Raw genomic sequence first — 19,893 nt, 5'->3', positions numbered from 1 at the left:
TCCACCGAACATAAACTAGAATAGAAGGATCACTCTAAGCGCCGCCCAAAATGTTGCCTTTCTCACTCGCTTTCTGATGCTACTCTTTTTTGCTGCCCGGTGGCGACTGCGTTATACAGGGGCGTCTTCAATATTAGAACTATGATAGCGTTGTGCGGAAGTTTTGTACTTTAAAAATGCCGGCGATATGTTGCGTAGATGGCTGCAGGAGTAAAAGGGGATATACATTTTTTTTTAAATAAAAATGGATTAGTTTACAGAAAAAAATACACGCTTTTCTTCAGTATTTCTGAAATATCTCGGAAAATTGAGATCCTACAAAAAAATCTAATAAACAAAAGTTGGTTTAAAAACAAAAGATTGGCTTTTGTTTGATTTATCTAGGTGCTATAGGCGCTAAGATACAACTGTGTGAACATAACCCCTTTTTTTAGATAACAAAATATAATGACGTAAAATAATAACGTGAAATAATAAAAAAAAAACGTTTTTTAGACAAATATCTAGCACATTTTTTCAAGTATGTGCTATCGAAAACTTTAAAAATAAACTTGATTGTAAGTCATTAGCATAAAAATTAAAAAAGTTAGGAATAAAATAAAAATAATTGCAGTTTTAAAAAAATTTATCATAAAAAATTATGTATTTATTTCAAAAATTAAAGCGTAGCCTTCTACAATGGACTATATATAGGTACCAATAATATGTTCAAAAAGTGTCAGCGATTTAGAGTACATATTTTTTTTAAATCGTAATTTTAATCTAAAAAATAGCAAAATTTTTGGTAATATTCTGTTATTAGTGGTGGTTTTTAATAGTGAAAGCTATCCGATTTATTATTAGTTGCATTGCAATCATTTGAATGATATAAATTTTAGCCACTTATACCGTCTAACCATACTTAAAACTGCATTTTTTTCGTCATTAAGGGTGGTTTTTAAGGGTTTAGGTTTCAAAATATTGATGTGTACTATAATCCCCAATGTAAAACTATATTCATTTTGCATATTTATATGAATTCTAGGTTGTAAAACACCTAATTTCGTTTTATTTGAATTTTAGTGGTTTGTTCTTTCATCCCCTATTTAAAAAGAAAATAATTAGGCATTTAATAAGTTTTTTTTATTTAACTGCCTTTTTATATTTCACTCTTACCGAGTTCCATATGCTGAGTGTTGTTATCACATTATTATGTAAATTTTATTAAATATTTAAAAAATGGGTATATTAACGAAGTTATTATTAATTAAGTGTATGTAATATTAGGTAGGTAGTTTCTTGGTCAGTTAAGAAAAGAGCATGAAAGGAACGTAAAGCTAAGATTTAATTGTGTACATTCTAATAAACTTAATTTTAAAGCTATCTACCAAGTGTTTTTCTTATTCTTCAAAAGAGATACTTAATAATATTTTTTCAATTTCATTTTAACAATAATACAAAGTGCCTTTAATTTCAAAAAATTCCATATATTACACGCTGCCCGCCGCGATGTACGAAAATATTCCTTATTAAAAATGTTTCAAACACCCCCCGTATCGTAAAGGATTGCCGTCGAAACTAAATAATGATTTACGACCGCCTAAAAAAAGTCGGCACTGTTTAGAAGTCCCTACTTCAAACGGCCGCAAGAGAGTGAACCTACTGTCTTGTTCTTTATACTGTGCCACTTCTGAATTAGTCAAGTGCAAAATGTATTCTTGGAGCGTAATCCACATGAAGCAAACCTTGAACTCTTTGATAATAATAGGGATAAAACTTATACCTTTAAGATCGCCATGATTTTGATGTGATTTGTTTCTTCCTCTAAAACGATTTATCTAGTACTAATACCTCGTTCTTCTTCAACACGTTGAAGCAAACGTCTCTCTAAATCATCATCCACATTTGGTCTTCGAACATGCGTGTATTTTAAATTCAAACATCCTGTTTACACCATGAATTATGAATTTTCTGAACAATTTTTTCCGACCGGCGTCTTGTTCAACGCGATTGCAGTTTGCGAGCCCGTACAGGGTGGCCCAAATTCGACCCTCATCATTGGGATGATACGGAAACCGTAAGAGATACAAGGTCGAAAATATAATATTTACAAATATTGAAGCATTTGTCTTGATGTTGTTCCTAATATAGCTATTTTTTTTGTGAATTCAAGCCTAAAATTTAAAAAAACGCAATGTTATGCCTTTTATAAATTTATTCCAGGCCCTAAGACTGCAAAAGTTTGGTATTATTAGTATTGTATAATATAAATTAGACAGTCGTAAAACGTTTTATGACCTTTATGTGGTCCCAACGATTTTGGTAAAATTTTAGGACTGTATTTTGTGTTGAAAAGTCGCGAGGTGGAGAGCGCATGTCATATTTTGACGGCAAACGAAGGCTATCTTGTGTTTATTTCAACGCCGCCTTTTTAATTTTGTTTTAATATTGGCGATCAAAAAATATCAACGCGTTGAATTTCCTCCACATTTGCTTACATTCGCCAGCTTATTGATAGTTGTTGATGAAATTGCCAATTGCAAAAATATACGGGATGCATTAGTTTTTATTAATAATAGTCAATACTAAATACTTAAATAATACTTAATTAAAATAAAAAAAATAAAAGCAGGTTCGTATTAGGATTTTTTTTTAATTATGGAAAATCTCAGTTCTTGCTATTAAATTGGTTGAAAATAAAAACGTTTGATACGTCATAGGTTTTAAAAAATGTAGGTAAACAAAATAAGGTAATAGAAATCCAGGGCCGTATTTAAAAAAAAAAAGTTGATGATGGAATCTTAAAAACGAAACGTCGTATTTTAATTCTAAAATTTTTTTTGGAACTGAATATACCTAGGATCCAGTTTCAGAGAGTTTAAAAAAAATAGGTGTCGACCATATAGAATCCATATTATCGAAGAACTTAAGCCAGGAGACAGCGCAAGAAGGCTTGAATTTTACAATTGGCTTAATGCAATGTTACCTGAAGATGAGAATTTTTTGAATAAAATAATAGGGACGGATGAATGCAATTTCTCCACGAGTGTTTTTTTTAACACAAATCTTATTACGCAGTCGAAAATCCGTATCAAAATCAGCAAATTCGAAGACAGGGACGGAAGTCGTTTAATGTTTGGATTAGGCTATAGGGAAACAAAATTTTAGGGCCAGTTTTCGATAATGGAAATTTGAATTCCGAACGATACCTAAATTTGCTGCAAATCGATATATTTGATGCCCTAGATGACGAGCTGTTAAATATTGTTCAGCTATTATGGTGGCAACTGGATGACGCACCACCACATAATGGTATTGCTGTGTCTCAGTTTCTTAATCAAACTTTTTGCAATAAGTGGATTGGAAATGACCTGCCAGAAGCTCCGATTTGTCACTTCTTGATTATTTTTTATGGGGATATTTAAAAGACCATGTATTTAAGTCCTCAAAATATAAATGTTTTATGCCACAATTTTACTCTAGAAATTACAAATTTACGGGCAAGAGGAAGAATGATCCAACGGGCAGTCACGAGTAATCTGCGCTGGCGGATCATCGGCTTCATCGAAGTTGAAGGAGGATTATTTGAGCATTTCATGTAGTTTTTTTTTATTATAATCAAAATTTAATTAGTGTTAAAAGTATAAATATTATTTGACTTTTTGGGGGGCAAGATTCGACAAAAGGTACGTCATATTTACTAATATATTTCTTTGCTTTTTGTTACAGTAGTTTTTTTAAAACATGTTTAAATTATAGTTTATTTAGTTATTTATATAATCGGTAATTCTAACTGTTTTGTAAAAAACGTGAGTTTTTAATATTAAATTTGATGATATGTCATAGGTATTTTATAAAATAAAATCATGGAGTGCATTAGTTTTTATTAATAATAAGTCGGTACTTATAATTAAAAGAAAAAAAAACAGGTCCGTATTACAATTTTTTTCTTAATTATGGAAATTCTCAGTTTCTGCTATTAAGTCGGTTGACAATAAAAAAGTTTGACAGGGCATAGGTTTTATAAAAATATAGTTCAACAAAATGGTAAAAAGGTAAGGGAAATTCAGGGCCGATTTTGACAAAAAACGAGTATCTCAAAAACGAAGCATCGTATTTTAATTCTGAAAACGTCATCTAGTACTAGAAAAAGTGCCCTTAACAGTCTTATTTATTTTATTATATGATTTTAAATAACGTCATAAAAAAATAAAAAAGATTTTTCCAGATTTCGCTTTTTTCCGTTTATGAGGATTATGCCTAAGGTAATACTTATGTCGTTTGCCAATTTTCATGATCTTGTGATAGTTAGCTCAAAAATTATGAGCAACAAATCACTTTACCAATGATTGTTCTAGTGAAATATCCTTTAAGCCGTTGTCTTAAGAGACCTCCTAAGGGAGGTTCACGTTTTTTATTTTTACCAAAACTTTTGATTTAAAAAACGTGTATGTTACGCCCCTGAAGTAGTGCCCGGGATTTTTGTCATATAGTAAGAAACCCTCTTTGAAATAACGAAACTTTGAAATAATTTTCAGCAGTCTTATAATTTTTTGACAACAAAAAGATTTTTCCGCACACCATACTATTAATACGGCAAAGAGCCATCCTTTTAAAGACAAAGAGTTAAAACCCACTTTTTATCTAAATTTATTTTTGATTTCCTTTGATTAAATTTAAATACCTATTAAGCTGACGTACTTTAGTAACGTTTTCACAAATTTGCCCCAACACCCATGTAATTACTATTTTTTTCTACAAAGCGTTTCGCTTTCTTTTAATTACTACATTTCCTTTTAGAAACACCCCCCTACTTTATCATATGATGAATTAACAACAATTAGAAACAATTTGCAAAGAAACAACATTGAAGTAGACAATGAATTTGTTCGAGAGGTATGGGACGCGGTGTATAGGAGGCACTTTTTAAATAAGGCCCTTCTCAGGTAAATTATTAAAATTATTGTCTAAATGAAATCTTAAATAAAGACGACTTGTAGGGCTTATGACTGTAAAAAGGCATTTTATCTGTACCATCAACAAATGGACGTGGATTGTGCGGATGTGGTGCTCTTTCATAGGATACAGCAGATGATGAAAGTTACTGCTAATGCTCTTAGACAACAAATTACTAATAGGGAAGGTATTATTTATAAATTTATGAAAAATTGAGAACTTTTACATGTGTTGCCTTTTTTTAGCAAGGAGGTTAGATAAAGAAATTAAGGAAGTTTTAGATGATTATAGTCAAGATCAAGATAAAAAGGTGCAGTTGTTGCAAGGAAGGCGAGTTACTCTAGCTGAAGAATTAAGTAAGTATTAACTATTAGTTTTCATTTTTTTATATTTATATAAAGATATTTATTACTTAATTACGAGTCTATTTGGATAAAGATCATAAACAAAAGCGTTTCTAGACAATTGTAATTTGTACTTCGTCTACTTCTATAGATCGTTCTATCGCTTGGCGTCTATCATATCAATATCATAATCTATCGTTTTCCTCTAACTTTTTTCAAGTTGGTTGTACAGCTTCGCGTCGAAGAGTGAATTGTAGAAAAATGAATTCTCTGCATTTCTTGTAATGTACGTTTTTTTGTAGAACTTACCGTTTAGCCAGAAAATCAGAACAAAAAAAATTTTTTTGAGCTTTCCAAAACACGGCAGGAGTGAAGATTCCTTCTTTTTGATTTTAGGCTTTTTACATGAGCCACAAACAAAGGCACTTTTGATTTAACAATTCGGAAGTTTTTTGACAATTCAAGTGCTATATTGACTGTAATATGTTCCTTTTTGGGTCTATTTTAATGAGTTTATACACCAAATCTTAAATAAATATATTGATTATTTTAGATCTTGTGTAATAATAATTTAACTATATTAATTATACAGTGTGTCCCACTTAAGGGTTAGCCACCCCTCTAAAATTTTTGTTTCTTGACCAATTTTCAAAAACTTTTTTTTGTTGGATAGATGGTCAAAAATGGCACTTATGAGCCAAGTTCGATATTTAGAGAAAGCAGGTCATGGCCTACTGTATTCAAGTTTAAAGTGCGAAAAATTGAAAAGTAGTATTAGCGATATTTATTTTTGAAAAATGGTACTGGATAATGAGCTTGGAAACGACAGTTCGATTATTTTTTAGTAAAAAAGAGCAGGCTCTAACTTAAATTTAGCAATTTATTTCAGTTCTCTAGCATTTATAGTTACCTCACAATTAATTTTCAAAGTTCGAATAAATACGCCATGTTTAATTTTTTCCTTGTACCAGCGCGGCCGGGATGATACGTCACAGGCGCCCAAGTGGACGCGACGACCGACGCTAGCATGTCGACCGCGCATGCTTTGTTAATATTATTATGCATGTTTATGCTGTTTGTGTTTTTCAAATGTCTGCTCCACATACCTGCTATAAATATTGTATTGTATTTTAATGAGTTCATATGTACATAATGTTCTATGTCGAAAAACGCCTTAGACAAGGAAAATGGTTGGACCGGTATTAGCCTATATTTACAATGTTAACGAAGTGAGCCGAATTTTTCTCGCATTATGGTGACACACTTACTTGTTTTTGAGTGTATTTAGAGATATTCTTGGTTTTTTTTTAAGTAAAATTTTTGGTTAAATCTATACTTTTGGATATTACATCAAAGTGGGATGTTCAGTGTTTTGATTTAAATTTCGTAGGAAGAATAATTGTCAGATGACATTTTTGCAAATTTGGTGGCAAGCAGCTCGTTTCAGGTGCGTGATTACAGGTCCACTCATTTTCCTTGTCTAAGAAAAATGCCTAGTTTTTGAAAAACAGGGTGTCAAAGTAAAAGGTTATTTTTAATTATTTTTGAATAGAATTTATAGTTTTATATTGTTTATATAATGGGTAAGTTGTCTGACTGACCACGAACAAATCCCTGCTCCATTGTAATTAGTCAACAAGCAAAATACGTCAATAATAAAAGTTAAAAGTCAAAATGTCAACAAACAAAATCACCCTGTCATAATAACGCCTGGGCCCTAGGGTGTGGCTGGCTGGCTAGCGAGCGCTCTATAATACACCGTCGCGTCGCGTCGGCGTCTATGACGTAGCGCGTAATTGGGACGGAATCTCGGGAGATATAAAAAACCCCAGATTAGCAGCCTTATAACTAATGCAAATACTTACCCTAACAACTTGAAATAAACGTCATTGTTCTTATAAACTTATGTTGTATTTATTTTTGGGAAAATATATATATATATTTTTTTTAAATTTTCCAAGCCCATTGTTCAGGACCACTTAAAACATAAGTGTACCAAATTTGGTTATGATAGTATACAGGGTGTTGAAATAAATTGGAGTCAAATTTTTAAAAGGCGCAATAACATTCTTAATCAAATACAAAATATTTTTGGCTAATTGGCATGCGTCTTGAGAGCACAAAGGTTGGAAATATCCTTCAATAAACAATAATCGATTATCTTATCATACTATTTTAGGCTTCACAATAATACAACTTCATTTATACATTTTTTAGTTTTATTTCATTGTTAGGTTTCAATTCACACTTCACTAGTTACTTAATAATGTAATGTAGACTAAGCAGCAAAAACTGAAAATAATTACCTTAAGGAATTAGCTAAAACCAAAGATAATAATACTACTAGTATTTTATCTTTGCTAACACTGAAATTTAAAAATTAATGCCACAAAACTAAATATTAGTTTCTTCAATATATCCTCCATTAATTCTTATACATTTCTCTATGCGTCTTCGGCTGTTTACTACCACCCTTCTTAACTGTACCCTGCTTATTTCATTACACTCTTGTCTAATGCGCTTACAAAGATCCTGTAGAGTTTGCAGTCTTAATTTGTACACTTTGTTTTTAAGGGTTCCCAAAGAAAAAAAATCTAAGGGAGAAAGGTCGGGGGAATGTGCTGGCCACTGAATTAATTAATGGACTGTTTCGTCCTATTCATCCATTCGGATAATTCTGATTTAGCCAATTCCGCACTACCACTGTATTGTGGATAAGCGCACCGTCAAATTGTATGTGTAAGTTTCTTGTTTCGGCTAACGGCAAATCATCGATTACGTCACTAAAATCACCTTCCAGGAATCAAAGAAATTTAAGTACATTTATATTTTCATTAAAGAAAAACGGCCCGATTATACGTTCGTTCAAGATACCACACCATACGTTAATTTTCTGCGAATACTGCCTTTTACATTGTATCACCCAATGGGGATTTACGGTACTCCACATTCTAATATTTTGAGATGACACAATGCCGTTTGTAGTAAATGTTGCCTCATCGGTGTATAAAATATTTTTCAAAAATGTAGGGTTAGCCAAATACTCGCCTTGTAACCACAAACAATATTCCATCCTGCGTTCTTCATCCCCGTGTTTCAAAGTGTGAAGGAATATAGGCTAGAAAGGCTTCTTGTTATTTTTCTTTAAATACCTCCATATGCAATTTTTGGAAATATTTAAGTTGGCACTTGCAACTCTAATGCTAGATTGCGGATTAGCATTAAAGTATTTAAGAATTATTTGGTTATTATTATTTGCTCGATTACGATGTAAATGAGGACGTACTCCGCCTACTGAACCAGACTGATCAAACCCGTAGTTTATTCTGGCTATTGTTGAATGGTGGATGTTTTTACCACGATGTCTCCTGTTAAATTCCGCCGCAGCTTCACGAAATGTTCTAACTCTATCGCCAACTAGCCGCACTACTTCAACTCTTTCGTTTAAATTATAATCACCCATAATTGTTCGACAAGCAGTCAAAATAAACTAAATGCATGAAAACTTTGACAAACTGTCAGGAACATTTTCTTTCATAGCATACTTGGGTAAAATTCCCACAAAATAATTTTTAACCGGACACAATCATATCTTTGGAATCTAACAAACAAACTCATAAAAAAACAAACAAACTGAGCCCAAAATAGTATGATAATATGATCGATTATTGTTTATTGAAGGATATTTCCAACCTTTGTGTTCTCAAGACCCATGCCAATTAGCCAAAAATTTAAAAAATATTCGTATTTGATTAAGAATGTTATTGCGCCTTTTAAAAATTTGACTCCAATTTATTTCAACACCGTGTATACTATCATAACCAAATTTGGTACACTTATGTTTTAAGTGGTCCTGAACAATAATCCAGTACCATTTTTCAAAAATAAATATCGCTAATACTACTTCTCGATTTTTCGCACTTCAAACTTGAATACAGTAGGACCTTTCTCTAAATGTCGAACTTGGCTCATAAGTGCCATTTTTGGCCATCTATCCAACAAAAAAAAGTTTTTGAAAATTAGCCAAGAAACAAAAATTTTAGAGGGGTGGCTAACCCTTAAGTGGGACACACTGTATAATTTTTCGAACTATCTTAATTTTAGGTAGTGAAAACAAAACACTTTATTTAAAACAATTAAATGTCTTAACACTATAATGAAACGGCCTCGTACAGGTAAACGTAGACAAATTACGAAATACATTTGTCTAAGAAAGCTTTTATTTATTAACGTTGATTCAACTAGGCTAGGCAAGCAGCGAGTAAACTGCGGTCTCTAAAAAACACTAAATATTTAATACTTCGTTTCAGAACGAGTGAGACAAATCCAAGAAAAACTGGAGGAATTTATTCAAGCCTTAAACAAAGAGAAGTAAAACCCATCTAGTCTTAATTTATTTAGTTTTTAAGCTATTTATGTTTTAAGTTCTAACTTTGAAAATGGTATAGTAATTTTTTTTGTCTTTATACATTATTTTTTTATTACAGTCAAATGTAAATCAAGTTTTTGGGAGGCATTGTTGTTATATTGATCTCCAAAGATTGAAGTGATCAAGTAAATTGTTGATTTGTGATTTTTACTGTTACAATAATAAATACAAATTGTATATATAAATGAAAAACTGTTTTCTTTATTTATTTTATTTTGGGAATTGTAACAAATAAATAAATTCATAATTAAAGACTTGTAAAAAAATTTATTACATAAATAAATTTACTACTTCCTACATGTAAATATATACAAAACACTCTATTTACAAATAAAATTTACCTAATTAAAACTCTATATTATTTGTTAGTGTCATAAATAATACTTTGTACAAAAAATAAATTATATACATTTAAATTGGCAGTGACTATTAAATACACGTGACATTCTATTTATTGGTAAAATAATACTTTCATTTAATTAATTTTAATTAAAAATCAGGAATATTTACAATAAATCATCTGATGGCACCAGTTTATAATGCTTTTAATTTATCTGTCAGTGTTCAGGTACAACAGGACAGGAGCTTAATAAGACGCTATTCAGTTCCTCCATTTCGGTCCAGTCTTTTGATTCGTTTTCGATTTTTACGGATTTTATGCAACCTTTGAAATTCTCTCTTGTTTTTAAAGTGCCTGCAGGTGCATTATCTAAAAAAAATAGTATACTGTATTATGCTTTCTATAATGTAGTAAAGTGTTATTTATGTATACAAAAAAATGACTTAAATTTAAAAAAATAATTGTATGCCCCGTTTTATGGCTCCCGTTACATCATCAATCATTTAAAACTAATAAAAATATCCGTCACTCCGCAATGACATCAGTGGCACACCGCACGTCGTCTCGAAGGTTAGTGAAAATCTTCCGGAACAGCGTTCTGCCGAGTATATGAGAAGCCGCATCGCCGATGAGTTGTCAGTTTAGTCAAGTAAAGTTCGGAATATTAGCGCGAGATTTAAATAATTGTAAATAAATACAGTAAAAATAAATATCTCTCTCTAGTAGTCGTGGGTGATCGTGGTTTCGTGTGTAAAGTGTTAAGTGTGTAAACAAAATTAGTTTACTATTTTCAATTGTTTTAATTCACACCTAGCGAACGGGAAAAATATTACATTGATGTCAGTTGTTGGGTGTGAATTGAAGTAAATCGGACTAAAGTATGTGATGTGCCAAAGCTGGTGGATTTAAAAGTTGCTGAGCTGGAAAAAACGAACTGTGATACGACGGGAAATAACGCGGCCTTGCCGAAGCGGCTTCTGCTGCTATCCTGCAAAGATTTTTCCCGGAAGAACAAGAGGTGTACGACCACCTAGTAAAGCACTTAAAGATGCGTTATGGCCAGTCACACCTGGAATATGTCTACCATACGCAGCTGAAAAATCGGTGCCAAAAATCAGGGGAATCCTTGCAAGAATTTGAAGCCGATATTGCACGTTTGGTATATTCAACTGTCCAGGAAAGGAGTATGGAAAGTTTAGCAGTTCAAGCATTCCTGGATGGACTTCGCCATGGTGAAATGAGGCAGGCCTTACTACTAGCACATCCACCTAAGCTAGTAGATGCACTAATACAAGTCCTTGACTTCGAAGCTGCCAAGAACACGTACAGTCACGCAAGGCTTATGTCCGGGAGAGCACGACTTCGAGGAATCCGTTAAACAAATCATTAGGGACGTTATATAGGACGTAGCCGCCAGTACCGGCAGCTGGAATGTTGGAAGTGTGGCAAAGCAGGTCACATAAGAAGACATTGTCCCGTGTTGCGTGCACTCCCGCTAATCCGGAAAACTTAAGAAGGTCGACGCGAAGGGGCGATCGTCGACTTGTATTCAGCAAGCCCCTGTAAAAGTAAATCCTGCCCAGGTTTCCTCGCTGCAGCATCATAGCAACAGTGTTTTTGTCGACGCATGTGTGGCTGGAACCCTCCGCACTGTCTTGCTCAATGTGAGGAAGACAGTGAGGTGTGAAAAAGACCCGAAATAGTAAAATCTGTAGTGGGTTTAACAATCAAACGCCAGGCGACGGAGGATCGAGTGTCAAATGAAACAAACGTTACGTTCACCATAGGAAAAGCTACATTCCAACATTCTGTTATAGTGGCTGATATTGAAGATGAAGTGATCATCGTAGTTCAGCACAAAATCAATACAGGAAATGCTTATCCAATCATACTGCTCGAAGGCTACTGGCCAAGAAAAAGGACGCTGATAAGATTATTGAGAGTATGGGCAAGGAAGGCGTCATAGAACCATCTAGGGTTTTCACCGATAGTAAAGAAGAAATACTGCTATCCTCTCTCTTGCATTGATGACACCCTGGCGGGATCGAAGATCTTTTCCTCGCTAGACATGAAAAGTGGATACAGGCAAGTTGAGTTGGTCCCTGAAGATCGAGAAAAACGGCTTTTACGGTGGGTGCTGGATTATGGCAATATAACGTGGTGCCATTTGGACTGTGCAATGCCCTTGCCACTTTTGAACGGCTGACGGACACTATTTTAAGAGGACTGTCCTGAAAGACTTGTCCGGTTTACCTTGATCACATTATTGTGGTAGGAAAATTGTTTTGAGGACCCATGACAAATCTAGAAGAAGTGTTCCTAAGGCTACGCGGTTCCGGATTAAAGTTAAGCCCAAAGAAATGTCATCTGTTTCGAAAAGCTGTGCAATATGTGGGTCATGTCGTTTTCAGTAAAGGAGTTGCTATTGATAAGGCATACGTCCAGAGTATCAAAGACTATCCCATTCCCAAAGATAAGCAGCTTCTTGGGAAAATGCGCTTACTACCGACACTATTTGGAGGGATTTTCCAATATCGCAAAACCATCGACCAGTCTGAGATAAGGAGAACGAAAATTCCAATAGTCCTAAAACTGTCAGGAAGCCTTCGAACACCTAAAAGAGGCGCTGACAAGCGCACCTATCCTAAGCTATCCCCTACCTTTAGATATCCATTATTGACGCTAGCAATGTCGGCATAGTAGTTGTGTTGTTCCAAATCCAGGATGGCCAAGAAGAAAAAGTCATTAGTCATTTTAGTAAGACGCTGTCTAAGCCAGAGCGCAACTATTGCGTCATTCGCCGAACGAATCTAGCTGCTGTAAAATCAATGGAGCATTTCTACAAGTACCTCTTTGGGATAAAGTTCCTGCTGCGAGCTGACCATGCAGCTTTAAAATGGCTCCTTCAGTTTAAAAATCCGGAGGGTAAAGTAGCAAGATGGATTGAGGCTACAGGAGTTTAACTTTGACACTGAACACCGAGCTGGGAGAATGCATATAACTATCCAGACGACTGCCAACATTGTCAGTGGGCAGAGGAGAAAGATGCTTAGTTATTAAGAACTACCATCGTCGATGATACTTGGCAAAATGGCGCAATTGGCAAAATCTTATAACAGACTAAGAGAAAGATCCCGATATCCAGATAGTCCTTATCTGGGTAAAAGTAGAAAAAAAAAACTTGGGAAGAAGAAGTTGCTAAGTATTCTTTCAATGTCAAGTCATGTTGGTCACAATCGAACTCTCTAACTTTGGACGATAGACTCTTGCGGCGGAAAATAGTTGATCACGACGGCAAAGAACACAGAAGGCAAATCGTTGGGCCTAAATGTCGGAGTTGCTGGAGGAAATCCATGGCGGTGTGTCAGGTGGACACTTTAGAGTAACAAAGGCCCTGGAAAAAGCGAGGGAAAAATTTTACTGGGTCAATAGTAAATAAGCCAGTAATGGGCCGCAGCAAAAGCAGAAGGCTTTGATGAGTCAGTACAACGTAGGAAGTCCATTTGAAAGGATTGCTATTGACGTTGCTGGTCTGTTTCCCGAATTAGAAGCAGGGAATAAGTACATCCTGGTTGTGATAGACTACTTTCGCAAATTGTGATGGGCCATACAAAGTGCTGAAAGCCATCAATTTGTTCTTTACAGAATACAAAAGCCGCTGAGGGGTAAAGCTCGAGTCATTCCCTTTAACCGACTGGCTTCTTATTATGGAACCCACGAAGGCACTAAGTTGTGGCAACATTAATCAGAATTGGATTCGATAAATTCATGGCCCATCATTCTAATGGCTGAGAGAGTCGGTACAGCGTGACCTGTGAAGTGCAGCAAGACTTTTTTACTGCTCCAGCTGAGTATGCTCTGGTACATTGCGTCACTAAGGATTTACAAATGTCTGGAGAAATAGCTGAAGTTTTCGTAAAAATTTGAAAAAAAGAGCTGCGTCGGTCCCTCTTTAGAGTTGGGCAAGCACTCAAGATAATCGATAAGAGGCTGGTAGAAGATCTTCTACCTGGTTACCAAAGAGGCGTCAAACCAGAAGCCGACTTATGTTTGGGACCGACCTACGTTTGGGACGCTGTGTGTTCTCTAAAGGAGGAGTTTCTTGCCGAGGATCTGAGAAGCCTAGCAATTCCTAAACTCGCAAGTGGACTGGATAACCTGGACTGGAGAATGATTCTCAGCATATTAGAAGTGGTCTTCAGGTCTACAGGCGTGCAAGTTCTGGTGTGCTGTTATACTCTTCAACGTCGTTCACTGGAGAAAACCGTTGATAGTTATTTCTACAAAAGGTCCAGTTACAAGAGGGAAATCTTCTGCCGATATTGACATCCACCATCTTTGTAATCATTTTGGGACGAGGGGGCAGTGTAATGATATTATAAACACCGATAATTTAGCTGATTATGCGTCGTTCTGGAATAATACAAGTGGCTTACCGCATGACGTCTCGAAGTTTGGCAAGAATCTTCCGGAACAGCATTCTGCCGAGTATATAAGGAGCCGCATCGCTGATGATTTGTCAGTTTGATGAAGTAAAGCTTAAAATTAGTTGACTATTTTCGATTGTTTCAATTCACACGTAACGAACGAGAAAAACGCTACAATATCAACGATATATATTTCTGCACAAGGAAATATTCAAGGCTTTTCTTATATTTGCCAAACCAATTTGAAATAATATCATTTTGATAATTGTTCGTAGTTACAGAATGAAGGCACTAGAAATAATTTCCAGTTCCTGAAAGACATTAAACAAAATTGGAGACATGGAACAAATTTAAAAAATGTCCTTGAAAGCTTCGGGCAAAAATTACGTAAGATCGTAAAAAGTACGTCAAATGTTTGGAAATCAAAAAAATTACTCCCAAAGGCCCAGAAATCGCGAAAAAATATTTCCAATTCGTGAAAAACGTTAAATGAGTGGAAGAAAATAAAAACATTTTTTAAAAGCCTCTTATTCCAGTCTATGACTAATAATAAGATCAATGACTTTTAAGACGACTTTTGTAAAAAGTAGGTCAAATATCTGAAATACATACAAAAGTATTCTGAAAAGCCTGAAAATTGCCAAAAAGGTATTTCCAATTTCTGAGAGATTCAATGACTGAAAAAAATTACCTAGAAGAAACTTAAAATTACTTCAAATGCCTCGAGCAAAAGTGAAAATTGAAAGTTAGTTCAAAAGTCTGGGACCCTAAATTACAAGTGAATTATGTACACGTGTAATAATCAACAACCAACAAACCACAAGTCCCGACTGATATTTATCCTGGGTTTTTATTTAGGAAGAATAAAACGTGTATCGGCATATTCGGGGAATATCCAAGGTCGCTATAAAATATATGAGTGATATCTTCTATAATATATGATAAAAATATCTGTCGCATACCTTAAGAATATTTAATTCATATGCCTGTAATATATTTCATCATGTAAAATATATCCTGAGCATATCTAATTATTTATACAGGGTGTTTTTGAAAAGTTTCAATTTGGATATCTTGCAAAATTTTTGTAAAATGCGGATTGGAATAATTCTGATAGAGGTTCGAACAACTAGAACCACCATATTTTTGTCCTGTCATCCCTAAGCCTCCTTACACTAACATTCAAATGGCACCACTCCCTTTCGTCAAAACTTAACGGTCTCTTTAATTAATTTCATCTTCACAAGAAAAGTTTCCCACATCATTTGAAACTCTGGGTAGAATGCGTTTAGAGGGCGACTCACCCTTCAAAACTCTAAACTAATAATATGGTAGCTCCAGATCCACCAACTTCTCTGATAGATATTTTAACTAAAGCATTTTCTGCATTGATAGTTTTTCATGTGTACATCCTATATATGTGTAATACATTCGTATCGCCAAAGAAAACTGGATGAAGAAGTTTAAGAAAATGGAAGAATTGGAAAATAAATGTGACAATGATATTAAAAGGTCAGAAAAGTGGCTGGTTTAGACAATAAAAATACCACTAATATCCTAGACACTAAAGGCAAAAATATCTTAAATGAAAAAGAAATCTTTGGAATATGGTTCAAATAAATAAATAAGAGCATGAATCCAACTTCGATGACTACGCTGATATAGACGGAGGACCAGAAATTCTCAAAAGTGAGGTTCTATTTGCAATAAACTCTGCCAGACAAAAACCTCCAGAGGTTTCACCTACAAATGAGGAATAAATTGGAAGAGGATGGATATTATAACTATTCATTCCAATTCAAAAGAAAAAAACAACGAGCAAAACGATGCAATGAGTATAGACTAATAAGCTTTATGAGCCAAACCTTGATGATCTTTTTAAAATTATTTGCAAGAGAATAAGATCCAAATGTGAGGCAAATTAGGATGAACACCAATTCGGATTTAGAAACGCTTTGGGAACTAGAGAGGTACTGTGAACATACTACTACAAAAATGTCGTGACCAGCGTAAGGACGATTTTTGTGTGTTAAGAAGGCCATCAACAGAGTACAGTACAGAAAGTTCATAGCTTTTTTAAAGAACATGGAAGTAGACAGCAGGGACGTTAGAATTATCAAAAATTTATGCTGGAGATAGAAAGTAGTAGTACGACTGAACGGAAAGCATGCAGAAGAAAGCCAAATTCTACGAGGGCTGCATACTGTTACCACTACTTTTCAACATGTATTCAGAAAAAATCTTTAAACGCGATAGTCAAGAGCAAGTCAAGTGGGAGTAAAAATTAACGGAGAATATATAAATATGATACGATATGTCAACGACACTGTCATCCTAAGTGACAAATTAGAAGACCTGCAACATCTACTACATTGTGTAAACCCAGTAGGACAAGAAATGACGCTCGACATAAATATCATCAAGATAAAATTTATGGTCTTCAGTCGACAACCACATCCTGATACGGCACAACAGATTGATATGAAAAATATAAATAGATTAACCCAGTTTAACTACCCTGGATGGTATATCACCAAAAATCTAAATCCAGATATAGAAATACAGTGTAGAAAACACAAAAAAATGGAACCACTATTCTGCCATAACAATCTGAACCTAAAATTACGATAGAAAATGGGAAAATCCTACATGGTCAGTGTTGCTATATCGGGCAGAGATCTGACCAATTAAAATAATTGGTTAGAATCGTTCGAGATGCGGTTACACCGACGAATGTTAAGTGCAGTTAAGTGCAGGCATATTTCATATCTTAGACATGTCTTCAGAGGAGAGCGGTACAAAATTCTACAACTGATCATGATGGGTAAAGTGAAAAGACGCAGAGGAGTGGGAAGAAAGCAGGCTTCCTGGCTGAGCAACATTCGTGAATGGACCGGTATACACAGCGCAGAGAAACTATTCCGATCGGCACAGAATCGAGAAAGACTTGCTTAAGTCATTGCCAACGTCAGGGAGACCTGATGTAGTACTTGACTAAGAAGAATAAACAAACTTTCTGATAATGCATCAGTAAAAGTTTTAAGTCATACAGAGGTCAAGCGAAGTTAAGTCTCAAAGAAGGAACTTCCAACTTAAGACTATTAAAAACATCGAGAATTCCTTACCTGGTAATCCTCCAATATACAGCGGCGCATTAATCGCATCCATAAGTGAATCGACGTCGCTCTGCACCCAACTTTTTCTGATGCCGTCCACGTTGACTGTGAGTTCAGAACTGGAATACATTGCTCGCACCTCGTGCCATCTGTTATCGCATAACGCAAAATCACTGTCCAGATTATTAGTGACGTTCGTTTGCATTCCATTGCCCAAATCCACGGCCATTACCACGGCACCATTCTGCAATTCAACCGATAAGGCCGGATAATTTTGATCGTTCGAAATGGTGATCAGAATTCCATTTTGTTCTGCGGTACGGAATTGGATTGTTAGATCTAGGATTTTGTTGATACGGAATCCCTCTTCTGGGTAAGTAAAAAAAGAAGTTTATGTTATGTGATAAAAGTGTTATGAGATTTAATGACTTACTATAGATGGCATATGCGTCGCCTCCAAAATAGGCTCCCTCCTCAATTTTAGGGAAACATTGCCTAATATTGCTGTAGATGATATCATTGGTGTTTTTGCCCAACAGTTGAGGTACCTCGTTTATCTGTAGACTGTTTAAGCAACCTCTAAAAGGCCGTATTTTCTCCTTCTAAAAAAGTTTCAATGAAAACCAAAATTTTTTTCCATGAAAATATATTCTTACCAAATCTCCCGAAATCACGTAATCCCTTGGGATGCCTCCAAAGAAAATTTCGGCCCTGACGTTTGTCTTAGGGATCCTTACTGGTTTTTTCGCTTCACCATCCAGCCAAATTTGCAATTTCTTATTATTTTTTTTGACCAATTTTACCCGATGCCATTTACCATCATTTACTTTCGTTGTAAATGTGATCGGCCAATTCTTGGGAATTTTTTTCCGTTTCCCGTTTACGTGGAAGATCAGAAGGCCGTTTTTGATTTCTAGCAAGTTGTATTGTAAAGGTGCGGAGCTTCCCTAAGAAAAAAAAAATTATTTAAAAAGACAATTTACTTAAAAAATAAATTACAAGGTGTTATCATCACAAGAGGGGGAGAACTTTTGGAGTAAAATTTGTTTCATAATAGAAAGCGATAAAAGTTTATTTGAAAGGTATTTTTAATGCCTTTATTTTGATGTTTCATTCATTTAACTATACCGTAATTATGATAGTTCTCAGGGTATAATTCCATTTTCCTATATTGTCAAGACTTATTTATTATATTCTTCGAGACTGGTAATCATTATGCAGGGTGTTTTCTAACCACGAAACTTCAATAAGGGTGATTCACTAGCTCGTTGTTTTGTTTCGTCACCTGAGGTGCTGAACGACTGAGATGCTGTGACGAAACAAAACGTGTTGACGTTTGAGGAAAAAAATCGTTACAATTATTTGAAGTAATAAGGCACTTATTTTAGCTGTAACTACATTTAATTATTAGGTCCAGTAGCGTCTCAGCGGGAATACAACTTTCTGGCCTTCTAACTTTGTTGATAAGAATGTCCAAGAAAGAAGACCATTATTTTGTTCTACGTCAATTATTACCCGAGTATTGAAGTGAGTAGTTTATGTGGTCAATTGGCAAAAGTATCATCAACATACCGTTTCCATATTTTTTGCTTTCAGCAGAATAAATCGGTAGCTTTCTTTTCAAAGTGTTCCATAAAGATATTGACTACAGCAGGAGAAACCAACCCAACTCAAGCAAACCCATTGCAATACCTGCTTCTCTATTAGGCATAACAGATCTAAAGGTAGATCCTCATTTGAAAAAATTCTGAGCTTGTCCGAAACCTCTTCTAAACAGCGTTGTATTAGACATCAAAATTGACCAGAATATTATGTGCATCTAATTTCATGGGTTTTAATTATTGGACCACATGAGATCAATAAGGAGCGAAGCTTTTTCCACTAAGTGGATTTAAAAAATGTGAAAAAATGCTTGCAAGGAGATATGTTACAGATCCAATCAATAGTGTTGATGTTTGGTCTAAGAGAAATATAAGGCACAGCATAAAGAAATCAGCAGTCTCACTCCGCTCGAAAATGTAAGCGAACTAATAGCATCCTTAGCCATGCCGCGGCCATGTTCTCCGGATGCCGAGCTCACTGTTTATCGAACTGTGTTCATAGGTGTATCACCTAGTTCAGCGCCGTACTTAGTAACTATTTTGATAGCGTTTTTACAAAGCATAGCGTTTTTTATAAAAACTTTTGTATTAAAAGAGGGGTATATCAAAAATTATTAATGAAGCAAAATAATTGACTTTGCCAAAGTTTTTAATAGCTGCAAATTTGGCTGTATGGCTTAAATAACATAATTAAGCATCAA

The 19,893-nt window shown here is 34.8% G+C and overlaps 2 protein-coding genes across 3 annotated transcripts in view; one reads left to right on the top strand and one right to left on the bottom strand.

The window, feature by feature from the left end:
- Positions 1–9,900, top strand: part of LOC126743742 (dynamin-like 120 kDa protein, mitochondrial) — a 64,250-nt gene extending 54,350 nt beyond the window's left edge. For both annotated transcript variants that reach the window (XM_050450957.1, XM_050450956.1), the window contains 4 exons: positions 4,780–4,925; positions 4,980–5,122; positions 5,181–5,291; positions 9,590–9,900. In XM_050450957.1, coding sequence (XP_050306914.1) covers positions 4,780–4,925; positions 4,980–5,122; positions 5,181–5,291; positions 9,590–9,654 — 465 coding nt within the window. In that variant the 3' untranslated portion in view covers positions 9,655–9,900. The remainder of the gene's footprint in view (positions 1–4,779; positions 4,926–4,979; positions 5,123–5,180; positions 5,292–9,589) is intronic.
- A 55-nt stretch (positions 9,901–9,955) lies between these two features.
- The window catches only part of LOC126743741 (laminin subunit alpha-1), a 549,108-nt gene continuing 539,170 nt past the window's right edge, over positions 9,956–19,893 (bottom strand). The window contains exons 39-42 of the mRNA XM_050450955.1: positions 18,248–18,538; positions 18,025–18,193; positions 17,601–17,960; positions 9,956–10,417 (exon numbers count right to left, since the gene is read on the bottom strand). Of these exons, the coding sequence (XP_050306912.1) occupies positions 10,266–10,417; positions 17,601–17,960; positions 18,025–18,193; positions 18,248–18,538 (972 nt within the window). The 3' untranslated portion in view covers positions 9,956–10,265. The remainder of the gene's footprint in view (positions 10,418–17,600; positions 17,961–18,024; positions 18,194–18,247; positions 18,539–19,893) is intronic.

This window comes from Anthonomus grandis, chromosome 13 (assembly GCF_022605725.1).
Source record: "Anthonomus grandis grandis chromosome 13, icAntGran1.3, whole genome shotgun sequence".
Taxonomy (NCBI): Eukaryota; Metazoa; Arthropoda; class Insecta; order Coleoptera; family Curculionidae; genus Anthonomus; species Anthonomus grandis.
Note: the sequence above shows the minus strand (reverse complement) of the source record. Positions and strands in the feature narration are given on the sequence as shown.